The 26,967-nt window shown below is 39.1% G+C and overlaps 1 protein-coding gene across 1 annotated transcript in view; it reads right to left on the reverse strand.

The window, feature by feature from the left end:
* LOC126248837 (methylcrotonoyl-CoA carboxylase beta chain, mitochondrial) overlaps positions 1-13,365 on the reverse strand; it is a 108,081-nt gene extending 94,716 nt beyond the window's left edge. The window contains exons 1-2 of the mRNA XM_049950253.1: positions 13,154-13,365; positions 5,421-5,671 (exon numbers count right to left, since the gene is read on the reverse strand). Of these exons, the coding sequence (XP_049806210.1) occupies positions 5,421-5,671; positions 13,154-13,291 (389 nt within the window). The 5' untranslated portion in view covers positions 13,292-13,365. The remainder of the gene's footprint in view (positions 1-5,420; positions 5,672-13,153) is intronic.
* Between the last annotated feature and the right edge of the window lie 13,602 nt (positions 13,366-26,967).

The raw sequence follows: 26,967 nt of genomic DNA on the forward strand, positions 1-26,967 counted from the left end.
GAGTAATTTCTCATATTTTGTTTCTTCTATCCTATAACATACAATCTTTTAATGGTATATATGTAAATATTAGAAGATATTAACTTGAAAGTGACTCCGCTGATGGTGTCTCTTATACATCTGCTTTCCATGAAACAAAACGTCTTTCAGAATGAATTTTCACCCTTCAGCAGAATGTGTGCCAATGTGAAACATCCTGCACTTTAAAAATGTGTGCCAGAGCAGGACTCGAACCCAAGTGCTCTACCAACTGAGCTACCCAAGTATGTCTCATGACTTGTACTCACAGCTTTACTTCCACCAGTACCTCTCTTACCTTCCAAACTTCACAGAAGTTTTAATGCGTAACTTGCAGGACTAGCACTCCTGGAAGAAAGGATACTGTGGAGACGTGGCTTAGCCACAGCCTGGGGATTGTTTCTAGAATGAATTTTCATTCTGCTGTGAAGGCTGTCATGAGTTGTGCTTGGGTAGCTCAGATGGTAGATCACTTGCCCATGAAAGGCAAAGTAGCCAGTCATGGTCCCACACACAGCTTTAATCTGCCAGGAAGTTTCATATCAACACACACTCGGTTGCAGAAGGAAAATTCATTCTGGCAACCATCCCCCAGTAGATCAAAACAATGGGGATTCACTATAGAAATGATATTGGCTACAAATAGGGAAATCCACTAATGTAAGATACTCTGACAAAGGGCAAATTGTTATGGCCCAGCATATTGGAACTGGCATCTCATAAATGTCAAAGTTGGCCTGTTGTTTATATGCTGTTTCTGTCATGAGCATCTATGGAAAATGCTGAAGGACAGTGAAAAGCCGGCCGCTGTGGTCTAGCGGTTTTAGGCGCTCAGTCCGGAACCGCGCGACTGCTACGGTCGCAGGTTCGAATCCTGCCTCGGGCATGGATGTGTGTGATGTCCTTAGGTTAGTTAGGTTTAACTAGTTCTAAGTTCTAGGGGACTAATGACCTCAGAAGTTGAGTCCCATAGTGCTCAGAGCCATTTGAACCATTTGACAGTGAAAATAAGAGTAGGTAATGAAGCACTGGACATATGTGTCTAATTACAGAATGTGCGGTTGGACGACTGCTTGCTCTGTAAAGCAGGATAGGAGGCAATCTCTGACAGATCTGATGCCAGGGTACAATGTTTATGCAGGCACAAGTCTTTTCGAGCACACTGTTCAGTGCAAACTGCTGAACATGGGGCTCTGCAACAGACGACCCCTACATGTTCCCATGTTGACGCAACAACACTATCAGTTATGATTGCAGCCAGCACAGTATCATGAAGCTTGGACTATAGATCAATAGAAACGTGTTACCTGATGACTTGAATCATATTTCTTGTTACACTAGGTCAATGGTCACATATAAATAAGCACTGACTCAGGTGAACAGATGCTCGAAACATTCACCGTGCCACGGATGCAGGCCAATGGGGATAGTATTATGCTATGGGGAACATTCACTTAGGATTTCTAGGGAACTGTGGTATTAATCAATGGAACCATGACATTTGTGAAGTACACGAACATACTGTGGACCACATGAATCCCTTCGTGCTTAATGTGTTCCCTAATAGTGATGGCATATCCCAGAATGATAACAGACAGTGTCACAAAGTCACTTTTGTGCTACAGTGATTTCAGGAGAATGAGAGTGAACTTAATTGATGTCTTGGTAATCAAATTCACCTTATCTGAGCTCAATGGAACACATCTGAAATGCCATTAAACACCAGTTCCAAACCCACAAACCACTGGCCCATAATTTATGGGCTCAAATGGCTCTGAGCACTATGGGACTCAACTGCTGTGGTCATCAGTCCCCTAGAACTTAGAACTACTTAAACCTAACTAACCTAAGGACATCACACACATCCATGCCCGAGGCAGGATTCGAACCTGCGACCATAGCAGTCGCACGGTTCCGGACTGCGCGCCTAGAACCGCGAGACCACCGCGGCCAGCATAATTTATGGGAATTGCTATAGCCTGTGCATAGACATCTGGTGCCACAAATCTCCAGAAACTTACCAAGAACTTTTGAGTCCACGCCACACAAAATCATCACTATATTGCGTTCCAAAGGAGGAGCAACACACTATTAATCAGAGAGTCATAACGTTTAGCCTCGTCAGTGTATGTCAAATCTTGTTGGCTTGATGTATATATGAATTTTTATCACACCATGTCTTTGTCCTTTACCATAATATTTCTCATATCATACTATACCTATCATGTGAATCAGGACGTGCATATGTTTTCGGAAAATGATTTGGGGGAAAAAAAAACTTTTTTTTTTTTTTTAACACTTTCCTGGCCTGCTGACACAGTGCTCTTGTTATGCATGTTTCCAGTAAGTGTTTGATGACTTATTTCACGTTTGAAGATGTAAAATTTGTGCTGTACAACATTAAAATGTAGCTTAATTTAGAACTGCAAATAGATAGATTTAAGATAAAAGATTTATACATCAATGTCACTTTTCCTCCCTTTCATTACATCAAACTGCATGAAAAACAAAATGCATTTGATAGATCTTTAAAGCAATAATGCATGTAACAGTGGCATTTTCTTAACACACAAGTCATATTACGAGAATTACCAAATACAGCACATTAGTTTGGAATTATTTAATCCAACATGGTGTTTAAATAAGTTTTGTGCTAACCCCTAATAGTGCTATAGATGAGCAAAGTATGAAACGAACAAGGCATGTGTTTGAGTAACGTGAAAATCTCAAAACATTTTAAACTGTTCATCACTGCACATGCAGAGTAGAGAAACTTTTCAAACTATCTTTATTGTTGCTCAAATAAAGCTGATGTATCTCCACATTAAAAAGATACACAGAAAATAATCTAACAATAAACAGGTATATTATATTTAAATCCATGTCATCTTAGGGAACTGTAACCACTAATGACTCAATGTTGAAAACCAAAGTGTTTTTATGACGACTGGTTTTAATATGATATACAAACCATCTTCATATTTAGTATGGCAATTATATGCACTTAACTTGATAAAGACAAATCTGTCTGACAGACTGAAACTGGCTGTCAAAGATAAATGCTGTGGCGATCCAGGAGGTAATTTTCATCAGGAAACAAAAAAGATAACTTTATTGTTACCTGTATAAGTTTTCCACTCTCTATTACAACTGTTAATGATAATCATTTTAAAATATCATCTCAAAAGTTTGGAAATTTCTTTAAAAACTGCTCAATAATATGTGCAGACAGTGTACAATGGTATAGCCTAAATAAAAGAAATTCAATAATGCACACTTCTAACTAACACCCTTTATACGCCAGATGTTAAGTGAAAGTAATCTGTAAGATTGAAGAGATTTATTATTTTCAGTTAAAGGTAACATGTGCTGCACACTCTGACGTGTCCAAAGCTTTCTTTCACGTCCTGAGTGCCAGATACAAAAATAAATCAACAAAATAATAAGTTAAAAATTTATGGAAATAGTTATTTCCAAGTTATAAGAATTTAGAATCAGATGGAACTGACATCAAATAATACACAGAATCTTTACAGATTTCTGTATAAAGTTGCTTTATTCTCATCAAAGCAGTGGAACGAGAGTTCTTTCTGCTGCTAAAAATTGGTCATTAACAGAAAGTTTTCACCACTGGATGGTTTTGTATTCCCGTCTAACAGTAAGCCAAACAGTCATAAGTTATCTATTTTCTCATTACTCTTTCCAGGAAGATTAGTGTCATATTGTCTCTTATTGTAATTATATTAGTTACAGAACATTTGTGACAAGAAGCAGCTGAAAAACACATCTTATTGTGACTTTCAGTTCAAAGATGGGTTAAGCTCTCCACACTAGTATATCCTGCATTAAGCCCATTCACCTCTACACAACTACTGCAGCCTACATCCATCTGAACCTGCTTACTACAGTCAAGTCCTGGTTTCCCTCTACAATTTTAACCCCCAAACTTCGCTTCATTACCAAGCTGGCAATCCCTTGATGACTCAAGATGTGTCCTAACAACCAATCCCTTCTTTCAGTCTAGTTCTGCCATAAATTTCTTTACTGACCAGTTTGATCCAATCCCTTCTAATTAGTTATCTGATTTACATAAGTGCACATACAAAATAAGTACAGTGACAAGAGAAGTTGAGTACAACATACACTCCTAACCAATGCCCAAAGTATGTCATCAGTTCTTCAAGTGAATGCAGAATACTAGTACGAAGAAATTTACTTCTAAATATGTTTACACAGTATGCTTAATAACTCATTACAACCACAAATGTAATGCTCTTCAGAGAATAATAAAATTACAGTGTGCATACTGTCACACTATTCCCTGGCATAGAAGCCATTTTGTGTTGTGGACTGTGTAGAATAATATCACACAACACTAAACAGTGGTAAGTCTTTAAAACTGTAAAATGTTATTACAGACTAAAACTATAATTCTGTAATTACTGTGCAACAAAATCTGCAATCATATTACTCCACATTTAATCACAATAGCAGCCAGTCTGTTAAATGCAATTTCTTTCCTGTTTATGTCCTAATTCATGTTAAGTATAAGTATATGAAAATGGAAATTATAGCAACACAATAATAATAATAAGTCATGCATTACGACAAACTTATGTTATTTATCATGTAGCAAAAGGCTTGGGGAAAACCAGCCTTACACAAACCTGTAGTGTTAATGTACAAAATACCACCCCAGGAAATCTTTCACTCCCTTGACAGAACTAACATTATATATGAGATATGTTTATAAATTAGAAGCAAATGATAAATTTGAGTGGTGATTCAATGTTAGTACAATAGCCTTGAATGAGTTAGCTGATAAAGGAAGTGTTTCCAAACATTTATTGTTCCATCATTAATGAGAATGTTACATCTCCAGTTGTCAACTTTGTGATAGTTTTAGCACAACATGTTTCAGGACTATGTTATCCCATAATCAAACACTTTAAAACAAGGAAACCAATCAATATATCACAATCTGACACATACTAAAAACCATATAAAATATTTATATCATCCTGATGTATACCATATCTTAAAGCTTTAAGCTATACTGTCCTGTAGTATAACAGCTTTAAAGTATGTTACATTACTAGACAATATAAATATTGGTTAGTTCGTATCATGTTGGGATTTATTGATTGGTTTCCTCGTTTTACAGTATCTGATAATTGGATAACGTATTCCCGCAATATGTTGTGCTAAAAACATCACACATTCAACAACTGGTGGCATAACATTCTCAGTACTGACTCATGGGGACTCATAGGGCAGTTGTAAGGTGACTTCACAACAGATATTTACTGTCAAAATAGTGTTATTCCTATTGGTCAGTATTATAAATACTACATTAAAGCCGATCTTTGTTTTCAAATAATGATGGGGAAATATTACCTTACCCTGCCACAAGACCAATTCCAGTCACTAATCCACCACATGGAACATCATCCTCATACATGTTTAATCCTGCCAGTTGCGACAACTCAAGGAAGGCAGAACCAGGGTCAAGAATGGCATCAATCCTCTCTCGAACAAGCAGCTTGCCAGCTGATTTGTGGCGCTGGGCATATTTCGGTCCTCCACCACCACGTACATCTAAAGTACGCTGGGTCAACTTATCTACAACACCTTTCATAGCTGCATAGTTGTCCTGCAAATGCAAATGAAAACCTTTTAGTCATTTGTATTACAGCAAAAGGAATGGAAAAAAATAAACAATAGAAGCTTGACAGTTAACATCCCCATTAGTTGTTTTGGGTTTTAGCTACTTTCACATGAAAAATTGGTAAAAGTTCTAAAGGCCTTTCCACACAATTATCTTGAAGACTTGCCATACATACCTATGTGATTTTTTTTTAGTCATCAGTCTTCTGATTGGTTTAATGCGGCCTGCCACAAATCTCTCTCCTGTGCCAACCTCTTCATTTCAGAATAGCACTTGCAAGCCATGTCCTCAATTATTTGCAGGCCGTATTCCAATCTCTGTCTTCCTCTACAGCTCCTTCTAGTACAATGATGTCCTATCATCCTGTCCCCTCTTCTTGTCATTGTTTTCCACATACAACTTTCCTCCTCGATTCTGTGGAGAACCTCCTCATTCCTTACCTTATCAGTCCACCTCATTTTCAACATTTTTCTGTAGCATGACATCTCAAATGCTCCAATTCTCTTCTGTTCCGGTTTTCCCACAGTCCATGTTTCACTAGCTTAGAATGCTGTGCTCTAAACGTATTCTCTCAGAAATTTCTTCCTCAAGTTAAGGCCTATGTTTGATACTAGTAGACTTCTCTTGGCCAGGAATGCCCTTTTTGCCAGAGCTAGCCAGCTTTTGATGTCCTCCTTGATCTGTCCATCATTTGTTATTTTTCTGCCTAGGTAATAGAATTCTTTAACTTCAACTACTTCGTGACCACCAATGCTGATGTTAAGTTCTCACTGTTCTCTTTTCTGCTACTTCTCATTACTTTCCTCTTTCTTCGATTTACTCTCAATCCATACCCTGTACTCATTATACTGTTCATTCCATTCAAGAGATCCTGTAATTCCTCTTTGCTTTCACTCGGGGTAGCAATGTCATCAGCAAATCTTATCATTGATATCCTTTCACCTTGAATTTTAATTCCACTCCCAAACCTTTCTTTTATTTCCATCACTGCTTCTTCGATATACAGATTGAACAGCAGGAGCAAAAGGCTACATCCCTGTCTTACACTCTTCTTAATCCAAGCACTTCGTTCTTTGTCATCCACTCTTATTATTCCCTCTTGGTTCTAGTACATATTGTATATTACCTGTCTCTCCCTACAGCTTACCCATATTTCCCTCAGAATTTCAAACATCTTGCATCATTTTACAAATTCGAACGCCTTTTCCAAGTTGACAAATCCTATGAAGGTGTCTTGATTTTCCTTTAGTTTTGCTTCCATTATCAAATGCAATGTCAAAATTGCCTCTCTGGTGCCTTTACCTTTCCTAAAGCCAAACTGATCATCATCTAACACATCCTCAATTTTCTTTTCCATTCTTCTGTATATTATTCTTGTCAACAACTTAGATGCATAAGCTGTTAAGCTGATTGTATCATCATTCTCGCACTCGTAAGCTCTTGCAGTCTTTGGAATTGTATGGGTGATATTTTTTCGAAAGTCAGCTGGTACATTACCACACTCATACATTCTACGTACCAATGTAAATAGTCATTTTGTTGCCACTTCCCCCAATAATTTTAGAAATTCTCATTGAATGTTATCTGTCCCTATTGCTTTATTTGATCTTAAGTCCTCCAAAGCTCTATTAAATTCTGATTCTAATACTGGATCCCTTATCTCTTCTAAACTGACTCCTGTTTCTTCTTCTTCCACATCACATAAATCTTCCCCCTCATAGAGGCATTCAATGTACTCTCCACCTATCCACTCTCTCATCTGCAATTAACAGTGGAATTCCTGTTACACTCATAATGTTACCACCCTTGCTTTTAACTTCACCAAAGGTAGCTTTGACTTTCCTATATGCTGAGTCAGTCCTTCTGACAATCATTTGTTTTTCAAACCACGAAGTTGATATGAGCTTCGGTAGAGATCAAGGAGATGACTTTATTTCAGCTGTGGAAAACTTAACTTTCAGGTGCTAACATGATGACAACTTCAAAATACTAGTGGTCAGGGTGTGAGCAAATGATATTGTCAGAGAAAAAATACATCCTTAACTTGAGTGCATTTGACAAACAAATAGGTACGTTTATACAGCACATGGACAACCTATAATAATCTTTCTCAGTCAAAAGAGGAATTTTCAGTTCATTTGCATGACAAATGTTATACAATACTAATATCTTCCACTTTAATGTCGACCTTGAGCTATGCCACAAAACAGTTTGCCACCAGGACTAAGATTTCATATTGATATTCATTAGCCTGCCTCACAAATGAACCACCACCTTCCAGTCTAACCTAGGCCTTCGGCTATGGTACAGATCATTCAATCATGACAACAAAAATTTCATTTTCACTTTTGTTGGCTTCATCCATTCACAACCACACTCGCCTTCCAACCTAACCTAGACTTCCGACTACAGCACAAACCTGTCTGTCAAAAAACTTTTGTACTTAAGATGAAACAACTACCTCACTGATCATAACTATTTTAGAAAACACATCTATCCATATTCATAACAAAAACATTAATATTATGCGAATGCAGAAAATGACAGAATGTGAGCAAATCATATTATTAAGCATACAGACATCTAGTCACTGCTACCCAATACCATCCTCCCACTGCTGCTGCCAACATCTGTGATTTACTGCCCAATGCAAGATCAACACCACCTAAATGTCAGCCAAAATGAATACTGACAACAAAGCTTCTAAAGTAAGATTCAGTATACACTCTGCATCTCAATGGGTAGGTTTCAAACTACAAATGAGAAAGATTCGAGGTCCAAATCCCAATTGGTCATAAGACTTTTGATCTCATTTACTACTTCTTTCACCAAGGAAAATAATTTGTGTACATGAAAAATTGAGATGCACTGTAGTTCATAGTTGACAATAAATTGTATGTTCCCTTATAACTGGTTTGGTATGTCCGTTTATATTTTTTTAGCCTCTCAAACTCTGCACAAACACTTATGTAAACAACTAGGTACATTAAAGTTAATTTTCATAGAACATAACACCACCATAAAGAAGCTTTGATTACTTATATAATAAATTAAAGTTTTCTCAGAGAACAAACTGATATAATTTTTATGACAGCACCCTCCAACAGGAGTTTTTTTAAATATATACAGAAGCAGGTATTTTTGTGAGTGACATCATTAAGGAAGAACAAACTGACAGGCCAAGCCCAAAGAAGCTAGAGGCACCAAACATTAAACTAAGTTGCTCCCCCAACAGTACTCAAGAATGCAACCTGTCAACTGACATCAAAGGGTGGAAATGTTCTTAAGAGGTCCATCAAGCAAGTTCAATCTGTCAAAAATAAGACGTGATAAAGGTGGTAAATATACCTGCCATGAGTTTAAGAATTGATATGAAGGAAAAGGAATTGTGCAACACTTCAGAATTCCTTATAGTCCTCAATTTAATGGGGAAAGCAGACACTAAATCTGACAATAATGAACAAAGCACAAGCTATGATCTTTGACAGATTACTGCAGAAAGAGCGGGCACAAGCAGTGCTCAGAGCCACATATTTAATCAATAAAAGACCCCAAATGCCAAAGAGTCACACCTGCAGAAAAGTGGTGTGGGAGAGGAACTGATCCGTCGAGACTTTAAACTTTTGGATGGAGAGATTTCGCCAAAAATCTAGGTTTCTTGAAGAAACTAAACAAAAGAAGTAATCCCTACTTTTTTTTTTAGGTTATGCTCCAGATTGCTACAAAACCATTTCGTGCACAAAGAAGAAATACTGTTGTGTCAAAAGATCTTGAATTTGAACAGAGTGACAAAAGATTGTACACAAAATCTTGTTATTGGTGAATTATCAAATGACACTAGCAATTAAGTAAATGAAATTCAAGGTACAGAAAATGTGGGAGAAGAAAATCAAGATGGAAGAGGATGCAATGAAGACAGAAGAAACTACAGTTTATGCAATGGAACAAATTTATGAAACCTTAAAAATATGAAGATTACGATACAGTATTACTTGAATATGAAAGGTGTATTAACAGTACGGATAAAGAAAATTGGATAAATGCAATACAACAAGAAAAGAAACCATTTGAACAGAATGACACATAGAAGTTGGTGAAGCCAAAGGAGGCATTAAGGAAAGAGATCTTGTCAGGCAAATGGGTCTTTAAAGTTAACAATAACTGTCTATGTAAGGGCAGGCTGGTTGTCAGTGGTTGTCAAAAAGAAAAGAATATACTGGGGGTCGACAAAACAATGGAAACAGCAAAAACACTATACATTACTATGCCTAATATGGTGTAGGAAACCCATTACCAGGTGGATGGGGCCAGTCCTCCTCAAATGCCACTGACCAATAGCTACACCACAATGTTCACTTAAATTCTATTATAGACTAATCTGGACGCATTTTACTCTGTTTTATTTATCAACCAATTTTTGCCAACATATCTGAACATTACATATTTGTACACACCATCACTTAGTAGCCCAAACAGCACCCTGACATTAAGAGATGGCTGATAATCACTGAGTCATAAGTGAATGCTGTTTTGATGACTTTATGTGTCAAAGTAGATGGATGATATCAGTATGTTCAGTACATCCCACTGATGTATTTGTAGCCACATACTGTGTAACTACGATGAGACTTAGTTACTAATGGGAAAAACACATGGCACAATCACAGAGAGCATTTCAACTGGACCTTTACTGAAAAGAAAATGGAATATATCATATCACCAGATAAGAAATTCTCTCCAAGTGTAAGAATTATGGCACATCAGTAAGCTAAATTACAAAGACACATAGTTAGTATCATTTGTAGTTAATTAGTTAGTTCCATGTTCCACGGATCATTTCCACAATAATTCATAATGATGTGAAATTCAAATGAGTCTTTCACATTAACATTGGAAATTAATTTGAATATTTATAAGTTTATTTATTTATTAAATCTACAGTCAGTAATTCCTATCCATCACCTTTTACAAAAACAACAACAGAAATTCTTTTACAGAATAGGTGTTGTTATGGAGAAACTTTTTCAGTTTTGTTTCACATTTTACTTTGCTGTTTGAGAGACATTTTATAACATGACACAAGTTACCAAAAAATTTTGTTGTAGCACTGTGCACTCCTTTTTGTGCTACCAGCAGCCTTAATTCCGAGTCATGAATGTCATTTTTTCTTCTTGTATTGTAATTATGTACATCATTGCACCTTTTTGTCACAATGGATTATGGACAGCAAACTTTATGAGGGAATAAATATACTGTGAAGCAGTGGTTAGAATGCCCAATTCCTTAAACATATATCTACAAAATGATCGTGGGAGAGCGCCACATATTATTCTTACAGCACATTTTTGCACAATGAAGAAGACATTTATTTCTTAAAGATGAGTTACCCAAGAACATTATTCTATATGACCCTATTGAATGAAAATATGCAAAATATGTCAACTTACTGATTTCTCTCTCCCCAAGCTTTGCAGTGATTCTTAAGTGCAAATATGGCTGAACTAAGTTGTTTTAAAAGTTCCAAAATGTGCTTTTTCCAATTTCAATTCTCATCCATATGGACACCTAAGAATTTTTAAGTTACCATCCTATTTATTATTTCCTCACTATATGTTACATTTATCTTTAGTGGGTTACCCCTAGATGTGCAGAACTGATATGTTGTCTATTTTTGGCATTGCAGATGAGATCATTTGCAAAAGAAATCAGTCAATGATACTTTTTGACATTGTTTACCATTTCCTCTGTTTTTGTATGTATGCTTGGATTGACTACAATACTAGTATCATCTGCAAAAATAACTTTTTTTTTTTTTTTTTTTTTTTTTTTACATTAGGTGAAAGATCATTTACATTTTTGAGGAACAGCAGCAGGCCAAAGACTGAGCCTTAGAGAGCGTCATAAGTGATTTTTCCCTGGTCAGAATAATGTTCTCAAGACTATACTGGCTGTATTACTAAGTACCTTTTTCTTTTTTTTTGGGGGGGGGGGGGCGACATAACATTAGAAATATGTCAGTAGTTATTGACATCTCTCCTATCACCTTTATTATAGAGGGGATTGACAACTTGATTGAATTTTCTCATTTTGAGAGTATTGAGGAGTGATATGTTTTAAATGTTAAGAAACACTCAAAATCCAAGATCACATAATATATATTTCTTTTATTTAATACAACCTGTTTCAACAGTCTTTGCTGTCATCTTCAGGTCTTGGAAAAAATTCAGCGCATTATAAAAGTTTGTCATCGCTAAAATATTTAAAAACATAGAGCACCTTGTGCAAAGGACCATGCCCATATGAATACTGCTCACACCTGCTTGTTACATCATACAACACAGAACCGTGTTTGTATGATGTAACAAGCACCTGTGAGCAATATGCATATGGAATGGCCAATTGGACAAGGTGCTCTATGTTTTTAAATATTTTAGCGATGACAAACTTTTATAATGTGCTGAGTTTTATCCACATGACAGCTTGTGCATGAGGTTCAGCATAAAATGAAAACGTTTTACAATGAAAAGATGTTTAAGACCTAAGACCTGACGACGACAGCAAAGACTGTTGAAAATTGTTGCCTTAAATAAAAATATATTTTTTGCGATATTGGCTTTTGAATGGTTTTAGCAATTAACAATGGCATATTTCAGTCTCTCTGGAAAAATGCCACGAGTTAATGACGCATTAACATTACTCGTTCCACATAAGACTGCGCTTATTATATGGGAACAAATTTTTAGAACTCTATTGGAAACACAATTAAAAAAAAAACAGGTAAGGTTTGATTTTTGAGAGACTATATAATTTTGTTAATTTCAAAACCAGAAATTGGTGTTACAGTCGTATGAGTGAATTTTATGAAAACACCATTTCCTACATACCGCTGTGATTTTTCTCTTGAACTGTTTGTCCCTACATACTCTACTATATTTAAGAAATAGTTATTAAATATATTTGGTACTTATGTCTCATTTCATCAATAACAGCCCTTCCATTCAGTTAAATGGTGGTGGTATCCTGTTCTGTGGCGTGTTGTCCTGTCTCTCGTTTCACTACATTCCATGTAACACTAAGTTTGAGGTCAGAATATAGATTTCTAACATAATGTGCATGTTTCTTGATTTTTTAAATAGCTTTTCTTAGTAATTTTGGGCAGTTTTTGAAGTGTGTAACTACTGCACGATGTCTACATGTTCTTCACAACAACAATGTTGTATTAACGAAATGAATCTACAAGATAGATCGGAGAGTCTCGGGTTTTCTGCATAACTTTAAGATGACCAGTGGAAACAATCCATAAAATAAACAAAGCGGTACCAGTAATGACAGAGATCTCTTCTCCAACAATATGTAAGTCCTGCTACTATTAAATAAACTAAATTTAGAAGAATCACAGAAATTCGCCTGTGATCTCTAATTAACGACTGGTTCATGCATTCTAACAATTATAATACGGCATCTAACCTTGAATTCAGGAGAATTTCTGTCCTGGGCGGATCCTATGAAATCAGCCGAATTATGACGTGAACATTTCTGGAAATAATGCTGAGTTTTTACATTTAAAACTCTCCTCAGAATTAACTTTGTTACGTGCGATTTCATATTATCAACAACTTCTTTCAGTTTACTAAAACACGAACATATGTTCAAACCAAAGATATAAACAGTGTGTCTACTGTCTACTCTCTACGAACAGCAAATCTTGGTACCGATCGGGTGCGCTCAGCTGGCTTCGTGTCTGCAGCTCGTAGCGTTTCCTGGTGGCAGGCAGCGAAGCCTACAGACAGTAATCGTCATTATTTTGTGTACTGGTCCCGCGTTTTGCTTATTGGGTCGGGTTGTTTGGGGGAGGACACCAAACAGCAACGTGATCGGTCTCATCGGATTAGGGAAGGATGGGAAAGGAAGTCGGCCGTGTCCTTTCAAATGAACCACCCGGCATTTGCCTAAAGCGATTTAGGGAAATCATGGAAAACCTAAATCAGGATCGCCGGACGCGGGATTGAACAGTCGTCCTCCAGAATGCGAGTCCAGCATGCTAACCACTTCGTCATCTGGCTCGGTGTTTTGCTTGTGTGCGGTTGTTTGTGTTACGACAGCTCTCGTTTGCAAAATGGAGAAGTATAGTTGCAACATTTGGCGGTAATGCAAGATTATTTCGCCAAATTGTCCAACAAGATAATCAAAATTTTCGTAAAAATTAACAATTACTAATGGTCGTAATTGGTTTCTTTATTTCAGCTGAGAAGCTAAGGAAAACAGGTTTCTATTTAACCTGCAAATCCTTACTAGATGTTACATGTCGAGATCACTCTCCCTGACTTTTAATCCTGAATGTCTCAAATCTTCTAACCCAGAAAATAACGGACACAACCATGTTGCCGTAACATTCTAATACTTTCTTACCAAATATGGCTTCTCACACATGTAATTTATACGATGTTTGATGAAAATGGAGACTGATGAAATAAAAAAAAATATTTGTTTGAATAATCTTGTATAAAACTATAAAATGTGTCATTTACTGCATGCACAATTTAAATTCTCGTTTCTGAGACATTTAGAAGTTTACAAGTAGTGTCAAGGAAACATACTGTTAACTACTCTGTCATGGTTCTCATCATAAAAACAAACGCTTTGACAGTTAGCTTTACTTGTTTAACTCATTGTCATCAGCAGCGACAATTGTCTTCGCTTTTTATCAGCAAAAACGCTAATGGCAATCAAAGAGGACAGGCAGTTTTTATTCTAAACTTATACTATTGTACGATAGTAAAGTATTCTTCATAATCAATTATCATGAATTCATGCAACACAGTTTGCACGTTACTAGCAATTTTTTCGTCTGAAACATTTTTTCGTCTGAAACATCTTCAGCAAGAAAATCTCCTAGGCCACTACTGCTGAGGCCAAAAACTATAAAATAGCTCGCCCAATTTTCGAAATATTTCATACACTGACAAAACTACATGAACACTGGTATTTCATAGATCTTGCTCTAATAATGTAGCCTACTCATTAAGCTAACCATAATGTAGCTTATATCACAAAGCCTGTCAGCTGATTCTCCATTCGAGTGCAGTGATTCTGCACCTCCAGGTACGTGAAGCATAATTGCAAGTATTGGTTTATTGGCAGATTAAATCCGCTGAATGGAATTCTATATAAAAATTCAAAGATTCTCGTACAAACCAGTGCCCATGATGTTCGTGCAGCCATAGGAGATATACATGGGATTCAGGCCAATCTATCTGCGTAGTCCTCTATAGTCAGAAACGTGTAATATTAGTCAGTTAATATACTAAGAACTGGAACACTTTTCTCGGAAATAACAACTCACAGACTCGAAAGAACATACCTATGTTTTTAGTTGTAGAATTGATTTTTGAGAAGTTTTTTTGTGAACAGTGTGATGTGAAGATTGTGACAATGCACATGTGATTAAAAACTTCTGTAATTAATGAATGAATCAAACATCTCCTTGTCCTAAATGCGAATGTAGGGTTTCACTGTCTGCCACCAGGCAGTAGGACGAACTGCAGCCCTGAGGCCAACTGAGCGAAACCGATCAGCTCACTCCACTGGCACCAAGATTTGCTGTGCCAAGACACAAGTATAGTATAGCGTCAAAGTCATACAAGTGACAAAACATTGGTAGCATGTCTGGCACTCGGCTGAAGGGTAATTCACACTGGCTATCACGTCACATCACATCCCATCAAAACATTCTGCAATGCATTTCAAATAATGGCATCCACACTGGCCATACTGTCATGTCACGTGACGGAACTGTCAAAGTTTCTCGGCAAGAAAGTTTTGACAGCTGACATCATCTGTCCAATGTTGATCATGTCATCCCCATGTTCATTTCCTACCTTTAGCTGCCCATATGCAGATCTCAATATTTCGTTTAGTTGGGATTTTAGTGGTTAATATCAGCTGTTTTTTGTTCGTTACTTATCATAAATTTATTGATTTTGTTATTTCTTTTGTCAAAATTCGGCCGGCCGGGGTGGTCTAGCGGTTATAGGCGCTACAGTCTGGAACCGCGCGACCGCTACGGTCGCAGGTTCGAATCCTGCCTCAGGCATGGATGTGTGTGATGTCCTTAGGTTAGTTAGGTTTAAGTAGTTCTAAGTTCTAGGGGACTGATGACCTCAGAAGTTAAGTCCCATAGTGCTCAGAGCCATTTGAACCATTTTTTTTGTTAAAATTCGTATTAAATGACGAAAGATTAATTAAAGCAGTGAGGCAGCCATCTGAATTGTATGGCATGAGTGCACTAAATTTCTTACCCTCTACTACATTTATAAAGTGGCCTTTTATACATACCGGTACAGTATTTAATATTTTATAATGAAATGCATGCAATATAGCTGCAACTCGTAGTGAAAAAAGTACTGTGAATAGAATCAGATTGATTAGGAGGTGGAATTTATTTGTATATTGTCAGATGTTTGTAGCGTTTTGTAAATAAATGGCCTGAAACCTTCAGACACTGCAAGTTGTCTGCTTAAATATGTGTTTGTGTCATGCTGATTTATTGTTAAGTAGCTCTCTGAACTCTGTGTGAAATAGTTTTGCAGGTATCAGTAGTCAATATGTATGTGATTTCACTAGCTAACCCCAGTAAAAATAAGGCACATGAACTATTAAAATCCAAATACAAGACTAAAAGAAAACCTATGAGTCCTGAAGGGGAAGTTATTGAGGGAGATATGACCAATGCATAAAAATTTGCACTAGACTAACTAACCTTAACTGCAAACAAATCAATTCTTTATGGGATGTGATGGTAGCGCATAACACTGCATTTCTTTTAGTAATTCTGGGTGCAGCTTGAAGTAACAAATAAAAAACTGATGCTTCGACTTTCTAAAATATACTCCTGGAAATTGAAATAAGAACACCGTGAATTCATTGTCCCAGGAAGGGGAAACTTTATTGACACATTCCTGGGGTCAGATACATCACATGATCACACTGACAGAACCACAGGCACATAGACACAGGCAACAGAGCATGCACAATGTCGGCACTAGTACAGTGTATATCCACCTTTCGCAGCAATGCAGGCTGCTATTCTCCCATGGAGACGATCGTAGAGACGCTGGATGTAGTCCTGTGGAACGGCTTGCCATGCCATTTCCACCTGGCGCCTCAGTTGGACCAGCGTTCGTGCTGGACGTGCAGACCGCGTGAGACGACGCTTCATCCAGTCCCAAACATGCTCAATGGGGGACAGATCCGGAGATCTTGCTGGCCAGGGTAGTTGACTTACACCTTCTAGAGCACGTTGGGTGGCACGGGATACATGCGGACGTGCATTGTCCTGTTGGAACAGCAAGTTCCCTTGCCGGTCTAGGAATGGTAGAACGATGGGTTCGATGACGGTTTGGATGTACCGTGCACTATTCAGTGTCCCCTCGACGATCACCAGTGGTGTACAGCCAGTGTAGGAGATCGCTCCCCACACCATGATGCCGGGTGTTGGCCCTGTGTGCCTCGGTCGCATGCAGTCCTGATTGTGGCGCTCACCTGCACGGCGCCAAACACGCATACGACCATCATTGGCACCAAGGCAGAAGCGACTCTCATCCCTGAAGACGAAACGTCTCCATTCGTCCCTCCATTCACGCCTGTCGCGACACCACTGGAGGCGGGCTGCACGATGTTGGGGCGTGAGCGGAAGACGGCCTAACGGTGTGCGGGACCGTAGCCCAGCTTCATGGAGACGGTTGCGAATGGTCCGCGCCGATACCCCAGGAGCAACAGTGTCCATAATTTGCTGGGAAGTGGCGGTGCGGTCCCCTACGGCACTGCGTAGGATCCTACGGTCTTGGCGTGCATCCGTGCGTCGCTGCGGTCCGGTCCCACGTCGACGGGCACGTGCACCTTCCGCCGACCACTTGCGACAACATCGATGTACTGTGGAGACCTCACGCCCCACGTGTTGAGCAATTCGGCGGTACGTCCACCCGGCCTCCCGCATGCCCACTATACGCCCTCGCTCAAAGTCCGTCAACTGCACATACGGTTCACGTCCACGCTGTCGCGGCATGCTACCAGTGTTAAAGACTGCGATGGAGCTCCGTATGCCACGGCAAACTGGCTGACACTGACGGCGGCGCTGCACAAATGCTGCGCAGCTAGCGCCATTCGACGGCCAACACCGCGGTTCCTGGTGTGTCTGCTGTGCCGTGCGTGTGATCATTGCTTTTACAGCCCTCTCGCAGTGTCCGGAGCAAGTATGGTGGGTCTGACACACCGGTGTCAATGTGTTCTTTTTTCCATTTCCAGGAGTGTATAAAATGAAGATTCTTCTTCGTCAAGCTCCTTATGTAGTGTGTGAAATTCCCTTTCTGTACAGAGTGATGATATTCCTCAGACCCACACTCTTTTTTTTCTTGTTTTGCATTCTGGCTCCTTTCCCTAATACACAAGCTATCCCCGCAAGCTGCAAACAATTTCAGTCCAATAAATGTTATTTTAGTATAAATGTGGACACAAATATCAATGTATATAAGCTACCACGCCACGTATCCACATTTTATTTGTAAGACAATTGAAAATCATCTTGCAAAGCTCGCAGTTCCCCTGAAAATAACAGCTGAGGACAGTGATGCTAGTTGAGATCATGTGACTTGAACTGACTTGACATGCTGTGATGTGATGGACAATGTGAATACACCTTGAGGTGACGGTGCTGTGACGTGATCGTGCAGTGAAGGGCAGTGTGAATTGGCCTTGAAAGTTAGTTAGGTAATTACATGTTCCACAGATCATTTTAATGATTCTTTTGCCTAAATGATGTGGAACCAGTCAATTTACAGGATATGTATACATGATTAGTGTTAGCATTAATGAACAAATTGCTTTTAGTTGTTCTCATGCAACTACACTTAAGAAGGTCCATTCACATTGGCTATCACATCACATACTGTCCCATCCCTTCAAAACATTCTGCAGTGCATTTCAAATGGTGGCATCCACACTGGCTGTCCCATCACATCACGTCATGCCACAGTCAAGGTTTCCCTGGAGGAAATTTTTTATGGCTGAAATCAGTCATCCATTACTGGTCACATGGAATGTGACCCACAAGCTCATTTCCTCCCAAAACATGGCCATGTGCAGATGTCCGTATTTCATTTTGTCGTTATTTTAATGGTTGATATCTGTTGTTTGTTATTTGCTGTAAATCGTTTCGTTTCGTTATTTCTTTTGTTAAGATTTATAATAAATGGTGTCAGATTAATTGAAGCAGTGAGACAGGTGACTGAATTTGATGACATGAGCATACTAGATTACTTGCCCCCTACTGCATTTGTACAGTGGATTTTTATAGATATGAATACCATATTTAATATTTTACAATGAAATGGATTGCAACATGGCTGCAACCTGAAGTAAAAAAGTGCTGTGGGTAGAATCAGATTGATTATTAGGTGGAATTTATTTCTATGTCGTCAGGCATTTGTAGTATTATGTAAAGAAATGCACTGAAAACTGCAGACACTGCAAGTTATTTGTTTAAATATGTATTTGTGTCAGGCGTGGTTATTGTTATGTAGCTCTCTGAATCGTGTGTGAAACAGTTTTTCAAGCAGGAGTGGTCAATACTTATGTGGTTTAAAAGCTTACTCCAACACAAATAAGGCACTTGAACTATTAGAAACAAAATACAACATATAAATAATACCTACACATTGTGACGGGAATGAATCAAGGGAGATCTCGTATGACTATGGCACAAAAATTTGCACTGGGCTAGCAACCACAGTTAACCTTAAAACGAACCAAATTTTCAATGGGGTGTGAAAAAACTGATGGTTCGACTTTCTGAAATATAAAATGCAGATTCCTCTTCCTCAAGCTCCTTGCATAGAGTGTGAAATTCCCCCTCTGTACCATGTACTGACATTTTTTCGGATCCACGCATTTTCTTTGTGTTGTTTTGCACTTCTGTTTCCCTTCTCTACTATACAAGCTATCCCTGCAAGCTGCAAATCATTTTACTACAATAAATGTCGTTTTTGTACAAATTTGGACTTCAGCATCCACTTATATCGGCTACTGCATTGTGTATGTGCACTTTGCGCATAGAAACAGTTGGAATCATCTTACAAAGGTCGCAATTCCCGCGAAAAGAACAGTTGAGGACAGCAATGTGAGTTGAGATCATGATATGACGTGACATGATGAACAGTGTGAATACACCTTGACATGATGGTGTTGTCACATGGTGGTGCCGTGTTGGACAGTGTGGATTGGCCTTTTTGTTTAGTTACTGGGAACTAGTTTTTAAGTAGTAATCTATCATAGCAATAGATGGAGTTGTCCAAGAGAAATAATTTTGAATTAGATTTAAAACCTGCTTCGCTACATTGCAGACAGTATAGAATTGGGCAAATGATCAAAAATTTTTGTTGCTGCATATTGAACCCTGTCCAAGCTACTGACAGCTTTGACAATATGCAATAAAGGTCACTTTTCCCCTCTAGTGCTGTAGATATGGACATCATTGTTCTTCTCAAATTATGATGGGTTACTTATAATGTATTACATTAGCGAATATATATATCATAATAGTGCAGCTTAACTGCCTAGCTCCTTGAAGAGGTACCTAAACAACATCCGTGGATGAAGACCACATATTCTTAATTCTCGCTTTTGTGTAACCACTACTTTCTAAGTGATGAATTATCCTAGAAAATTATTCTGTAAGACATTGAATGGAAATATACAAAATATGTCAGATGGCTGATATGTTTGTTTCCATGATTAACAACACTACTAACAAGGGAACCTCCCCATCGCATCCCTCTCAGATTTAGTTATAAGTTGGCACAGTGGATAGGCCTTGAAAAACTGAACACAGATCAATCGAGAAAACAGGAAGAAGTTGTGTGGAACTATGAAAAAATAAGCAAAATATAGAAACTGAGTAGTCCATGGGCATAGGCCACATCAAGGATGTTGTGAGCTCTAGAGCGCCGTGGTCCCGTGGTTAGCGTGAGCAGCTGCAGTACGAAAATAGTGAAGTATAGTAGTATAAAGTGTTTCTTCTTAGTGAAATCAGTGATACAAAGTGCTTCTCACCAAACATCTGTCATGCTCGCAGCCAAAACAGTGTCAAAAGTATGCACAGTAGTACTACCAGTTTTTTTAATTAACTTTTCTTCCATTATTTGTACTATACTGAATAGGAAACAAGCATTACTTAGTGGAAAGTGCCAACTACTCATTACTATTATTAGATATTTTTTTAAAATGATTTCCTTTACTTTGTGCCTATAAAATTCTATTGATTACTCACACTATCATTTCTGCTTCTCTTATGTAATATGACAAAATTTTCTCTCTTCTTCAATTTAGGTATATTCTGTAGTATATGTAAAAAAAATTTCTTCCACTTCTGCTCCACCTATCATGGTGACGTTTCCCTCATACTGTCCCAGTTAACAGTGTAACTAGAGCAAGAGATCAAACCAGAATACACAACGTGCCTGTGGTATCACAAGTGCATCACATACAGAAACATAAACTCAAAATCAATGCATCGATGCCAAATATAAACTGTTATGCCTGTCCTGCAATGTCTACCCCCTCAAAAAAAAAAAAAAAGACGACAAATGGCCATGTAAAAGGGTTTAAGGAACAACAATAAGAAAAAAACGAAAAAGGAAAATATAAAAACGAAAACATATAAAATGACAGTAATATTAACCAACACTAGGAATATAATAGATTAATAGAATAAAATGTCTTTTTTAAATGTATCGTTGTTAATATATTTAAATAAATATATATGGTTACAAAAAAAAGAGGTCCTTGGTTCAAGTCTTCCCTCGAGTGAAAAGTTTAAATTTTTATTTTCAGACAATTATCAGAGTTCAGGCACTCACACATAATCAACTTCGCTCTCCAAAATTCCAGGACATGTTCAGATTTGCTTGATCATATGCAGGATTTGACGGTCTACACACGGAAAAATTTGAAAACGTTAAAAACATTTGTTTTGACAGAGCACAGAGAAAACTGTGCGACTGTGAAACTGTTGCATTCATTTGTTGCAGTTTATGTGACACACACTTATGTTTTCATCACTTTTTTGGAAGTGATTATCACATCCACAAGAAAATCTAAATTGGGCAAGGTAGAAGAATCTTTTTACCCATTCGCCAAGTGTGCAAGCTAGGTGGGTCGACAACATATTCCTGTCATGTGACGCACATGCCGTCACCAGTGTAGTATAGAATATGTCAGACGTGTTTTCCTGTGGAGGAATCGGTTGACCTATGACCTTGCGATCAAATGTTGTCGGTTCTCATTGGAGAGGCACGTCCTTTCGTCTACTAATCGCACGGTTTTGCGGTGTGGTCGCAACACACAGACACTAAACATATTACAGTGAACAACGACGTCAATGAACGAACGGACAGATCATAACTTTGCAAAAATGAAGTAAGTAAAATTTTCGCTTGGGTGAAGACTTGAGACAAGGACCTCTTGCTCCACAACTGCTCACGCTAACCACGGGACCACGGCGCTCCTGTACTCCCATCGTCCTTGATGTTGCCTATATTGCCCATGGACTACTCAGTTTGTATATTTTGCTTATTTTTTGTAGTTCCACACAACTTCTTCCTGTTTTCTCGATTGATCTGTGTTCAGTTTTTCAAGGCCTATCCACTGTGCCAAATTATAACTAAATCTGAGGGGGGTGCGATGGGGAGGTTCCCTTGTAAGAGGAAAAGTAGCTGCACTTAATTGTTTGAGAAGCTCGGTGATATGTTTCTTCTAGTTGAAGTTTTCATCAATACGTACACCCAAAAATTTGGAGCAGTCTATCCCGTCTAGTGACTCCTCCTCAAGGACACCCGCATGATAGTTTGTTGGAGGGGGGGGGGGGGGGGAGATGGAGGCTATAGTAGCAAGTGATATCGGTCAGTGGACATAGATGGCAGTGGTATGTTTTATCTTGTTGTATGTACTGCTTTGTTCTATTGTTCTGGTGTAGATTTTCCGTGTACTTTGGTGCTAACTCATAGTGTTTGTAATTTGTGCTTTAATGTAGATATATTAAGTTATCTTGCAAGTGTGAAGCTTATTCCTTCTCGCCATCAATTCTATTCACTCAATGTAGATTGCCAAAGTGGTGATCCAACTGAAGAACTAACAACACCAACAACGCTACAATCAAGTCAGAGCCACAGCAACAACCTCAAAATGCAGCTACACTGGACGCCACAGCACAGGCAAGCTCTTCAAATGAACCTACAGTCTCTACAGTTCTATGGAGGAACTTTGGAAATGTTAAACTTCCGAAACTTCTGGACGAAACAGGCACACCTATGGTTCAGGCAGGTAGAGAGCATATTTTCGCAACATGCCGTCCTAGCTTGACTCGACAGGTTTCATTGTGTGGTGCCACAAGCGGATGAGGCACAAATTACACAAGCAGAGGACTTATTAAGTTCACAGAGTTATGAGATTCTAAAAGCAGGTTTAATCAAAGAGCATTCTTTAGCCCTGGAGAGCAGATTGCATAAACTGTTACAGGAGATGCCAACTGGTAACCTGTCACCAAAACAAATGTTGGCGCAATTAAAATCATTAGCTGGCAATGGTTTCTTGCCTGAAGCTTCCCTTCGGTTATTATGGCTCATGCAGCTACCACCAAAAATCAGCACAGTCTTAGTAGCATGTACTGAATTACAACTGGCAGTCTTAGCTGGCAAAGTTGAAACAATGGCTCAATATTCAGAGCATAAAGGTTTTAACACTGTCAAACACACTGGTGTGGCTGAAGGCCCTGAAGCGGGCATTATCAGTAAAGCTGGGCAACGCAGGCCCAGCTCAGGTATAGTCCCAGCCACACCCCTAAACAAAGTAGAACAAATGTTGGAGTGTGTGAGGGCATGACAAGCCATGGTGGCGGTTCTGAAATGCTAGTGAATAGCCACACCTGAAACAAAAGTACATACAGATAAACAAAAACCATCAGTTAAAATTTTGTGGTGTTGCTTCCATCTGCATTTCGGCAGAAATACAAGCCAATGTATCAGTCTGTGAAATTTCTCAAAATAGTTCGACGACCCCAGAAGGGCGTGGGTGGTCATCGGCAAAAAAATCACCCTACTACTTCTTTTCTTCCTGCATCTGCCGTGCCAGGCTACAGGAGTCGATCACTATCATACGTAAGCAATGTGGAACGTTCCCAGGTATGTCAAGCGAGATTTCCGTGGGCTCACCATTCGATGTGCGTCAATCAATAGGGCACGAACCTCTGATATGTAATGGGATGCATGGGGCTGTTTTTATGCTGACGGAAGACATTGAATGCTATGCAACTCAGAGGCCTACAAGAAGACAGTGCATAACATTTATGCAGGGTTTCGACAATTACTATAGTACTGAGGAGCTGCAGCTGGTGGACAGGAGGCAACTGACAAAACAGATTGGCTTAGTGTGTGTAACCGAGAAGCAGTCTCGCTGGTTATTTGTAAGGGATAACACGTCTGGAACAATGTCTCTGGTAGACACAGGTTCTGATTGCAGTACATTACTGGCTGGAAGTTTCACAGGCAACAATTCCAAGATTCTGACAACTCTAACGATGGCGAATAATTCCAGAACTGGGATCACGGTAAGAAAAGTTTTGACAATCGATCCTGGGCTGCAACATTCTTTACCAAGGCTATTCCTTGTGGAAAACAAAACCGATTTTGGGAGCTGATTTCTACAAATCTTCCGGCTGGCTCCAGACATGTCTTCTAATTGACTCCTAGAAGTGATTCAATTGACGTAAGTTTCCATTGCATATAACGCAGTATTACAAGAATTTCTTGAGATTATAGAAACCAGGAAACCTGGAACAGCTTGCAAGCACAACACTCAGCACTACATTCGGACATCGACTGACTGTCCAGTAATGGCCTGCCCATGCAGGCTTATGCCAGAAACGTTCACTGCAGCTAAGGATGACATAGACGGACGGATTACTGAAGGCATCGTATTTCCTTCAGATAGTCACCTGTCCACCAGGTCAAAAGAAGGACAGAAATTGGCCCATGTGTGGGGATTACAAGGTCTTAAATTCCCAAGAGTTTTCAGCGTTTTCAACTGTCATGAGGCGTATGTACAGATTCCGGTCGTACAGTGTGACAGGAAGAAGACTGCTATCAGTACTCTATTTGGTTGGTTCCATTTCAACTTTATGCCATTTGGTCTTAAAAAATGGTGCACAATCATGGCACAGGTTTATTCACCAGATACTTGGAGGACTTCCATTCCTGTTTCGTTGCATGGACGACATTCTCATCTTCTCTGACAATGTGGAACAACATAACGAGCATCTACAAACCCTTCTCCAGAGAAGAACACAAGTGCATTTTCGTAAAAGAGAGCGTTCATCGATTCTGCATAGGGTCTATCTCCAAACCCTTGGAGACTACAACTAATCAGTGACTTCCCAGTTCCTCAGACTTTCTAGGAATTACTTAGATTCTTGCGAATGTTTAATTTCTACTTGTGAAACAGGCTGCTCTGACTGCGCTTCTGAAGGGAAAGTTCACCTCAAGGAACAAGAAGACACTACCTAATGAGAATCTGCTGGAGGTCTTTAAGGAGGCTACGGATGCTATGGCGGAGGCTGTGCTATTACACCACCCTATCCACGATACCAAACTGACAATCATGGTCAACAGCCGGCTCTGGTGGCAGAGCGGTTCTAGGCGCTACAGTCTGGAACCGCGCGACCGCTACGGTCGCAGGTTCGAATCCTGCCTCGGGCATGGATGTGTGTGATGTCCTTAGGTTAGTTATGTTTAAGTAGTTCTAAGTTCTAGGGGACTGATGACTTAGAAGTTAAGTCCCATAGTGCTCAGAACCATTTGAACCATTTTGAACCATGGTCAACACCAGCCAGGAGGCAATCGGCGCGACATTACGACAGAGGATCAATGGTGATTGGGAACCCTTGTCTTTTTTTTTTTTTCATCTCTTCACAGAAGCACAGCGCAAACGAAGCGCTACAGACCGTGAATTAGTAGCCATTGACACAGCGGTTAAATTCTTCAAAGAATATCTGTAAGGCAAGCACTTTACAATTTACATAGATCATTCACTGCTTACAGCATTATTTTCCAAGACGACAGTACTACCATGGCCCCATCATTGTTGCATAGCAGACTTCATAGCACAGTACTCTGCAGGCTTTAGACACATAAGGGGCGTGAATAATTTAGTGCCTGAGTATTTATCATGTAGCTGCGCCAGTGTCAAGGCATTCTGTTGGGAGAAAATAGCGGTTTATCAAAAGGAAGACTCGGAGTTGGCTCAGTTGTTGGCTAATCAATATCATGGTTTGGTCTTTGATAAAGCGGACGTGAAATAGTTAGGACTTCCCTTATGGTGTGTTACATCGCAAGATATATTATGGCCTTACATTCCACTGAGACACAGGAAAGAGGTTTTCTTCACATTTCATAATTTGGCACACCCAGGAGTCTGGGCTTCATGTAAACTGCTTGCAAAATACAGAATATGGCTTTGAATAAGAAAGGCTTCCCATCGATGGATTCAGTGTTGTTTACAGTGTCAGAAGAGTAAGGTTGACAGACATGTGCACATACCTATGGCAACGCTCACTGAACCTACAGTCCATTTTATGCACCTTCATATTGATTTGGTGGTACCTCTTCTGGGTTCCAAAAATTATAGCTACGTGTTGATGGTGGTGGATTGGCTCACCCATTGGCCAAAAACAATCTGTATGTCCAATATTTCAGCAGGCACTGTGGCTACAACACTATGGGCAGGCTGGTTTGGTCGCTGTGGCATACAGCTGACTGCGGAAGACAATTTGAGGCTTGTTTATTTCAAGAGCTGCTACAGATATATGGCTGCAGTCACATTCGAACAACTACTTACCACCCAGCAAGCAACGGGTTAGTTGAAAGATTTCACCTATCTCTGAAGGGTGCGTTAATGGCGAAATGCTCTAAGTGGACGGAAGTTTTGCCTCTGGTGCTGTTAGGCCTTCGATCAGTGGTGAATGAAAATCTAGGTTGTTTACCGGGACTGTTGGTGTTAGGTGAGCAAGTACACCTACCTGCTGATCTACTGACTGACAAACATGTGCTCCTTCAATCGGAGCAACACAATTCCGATTCTGGTGGACGATTAAAAGAGAGAATGTCACAGATCAACATACGTAACGTATAAGCTCCGAAATATCATGGTAACAAAGCAGTTTATGTACACAAGGATCT

Source organism: Schistocerca nitens, chromosome 3, assembly GCF_023898315.1.
Source record: "Schistocerca nitens isolate TAMUIC-IGC-003100 chromosome 3, iqSchNite1.1, whole genome shotgun sequence".
In the NCBI taxonomy this organism is placed as follows: domain Eukaryota; kingdom Metazoa; phylum Arthropoda; class Insecta; order Orthoptera; family Acrididae; genus Schistocerca; species Schistocerca nitens.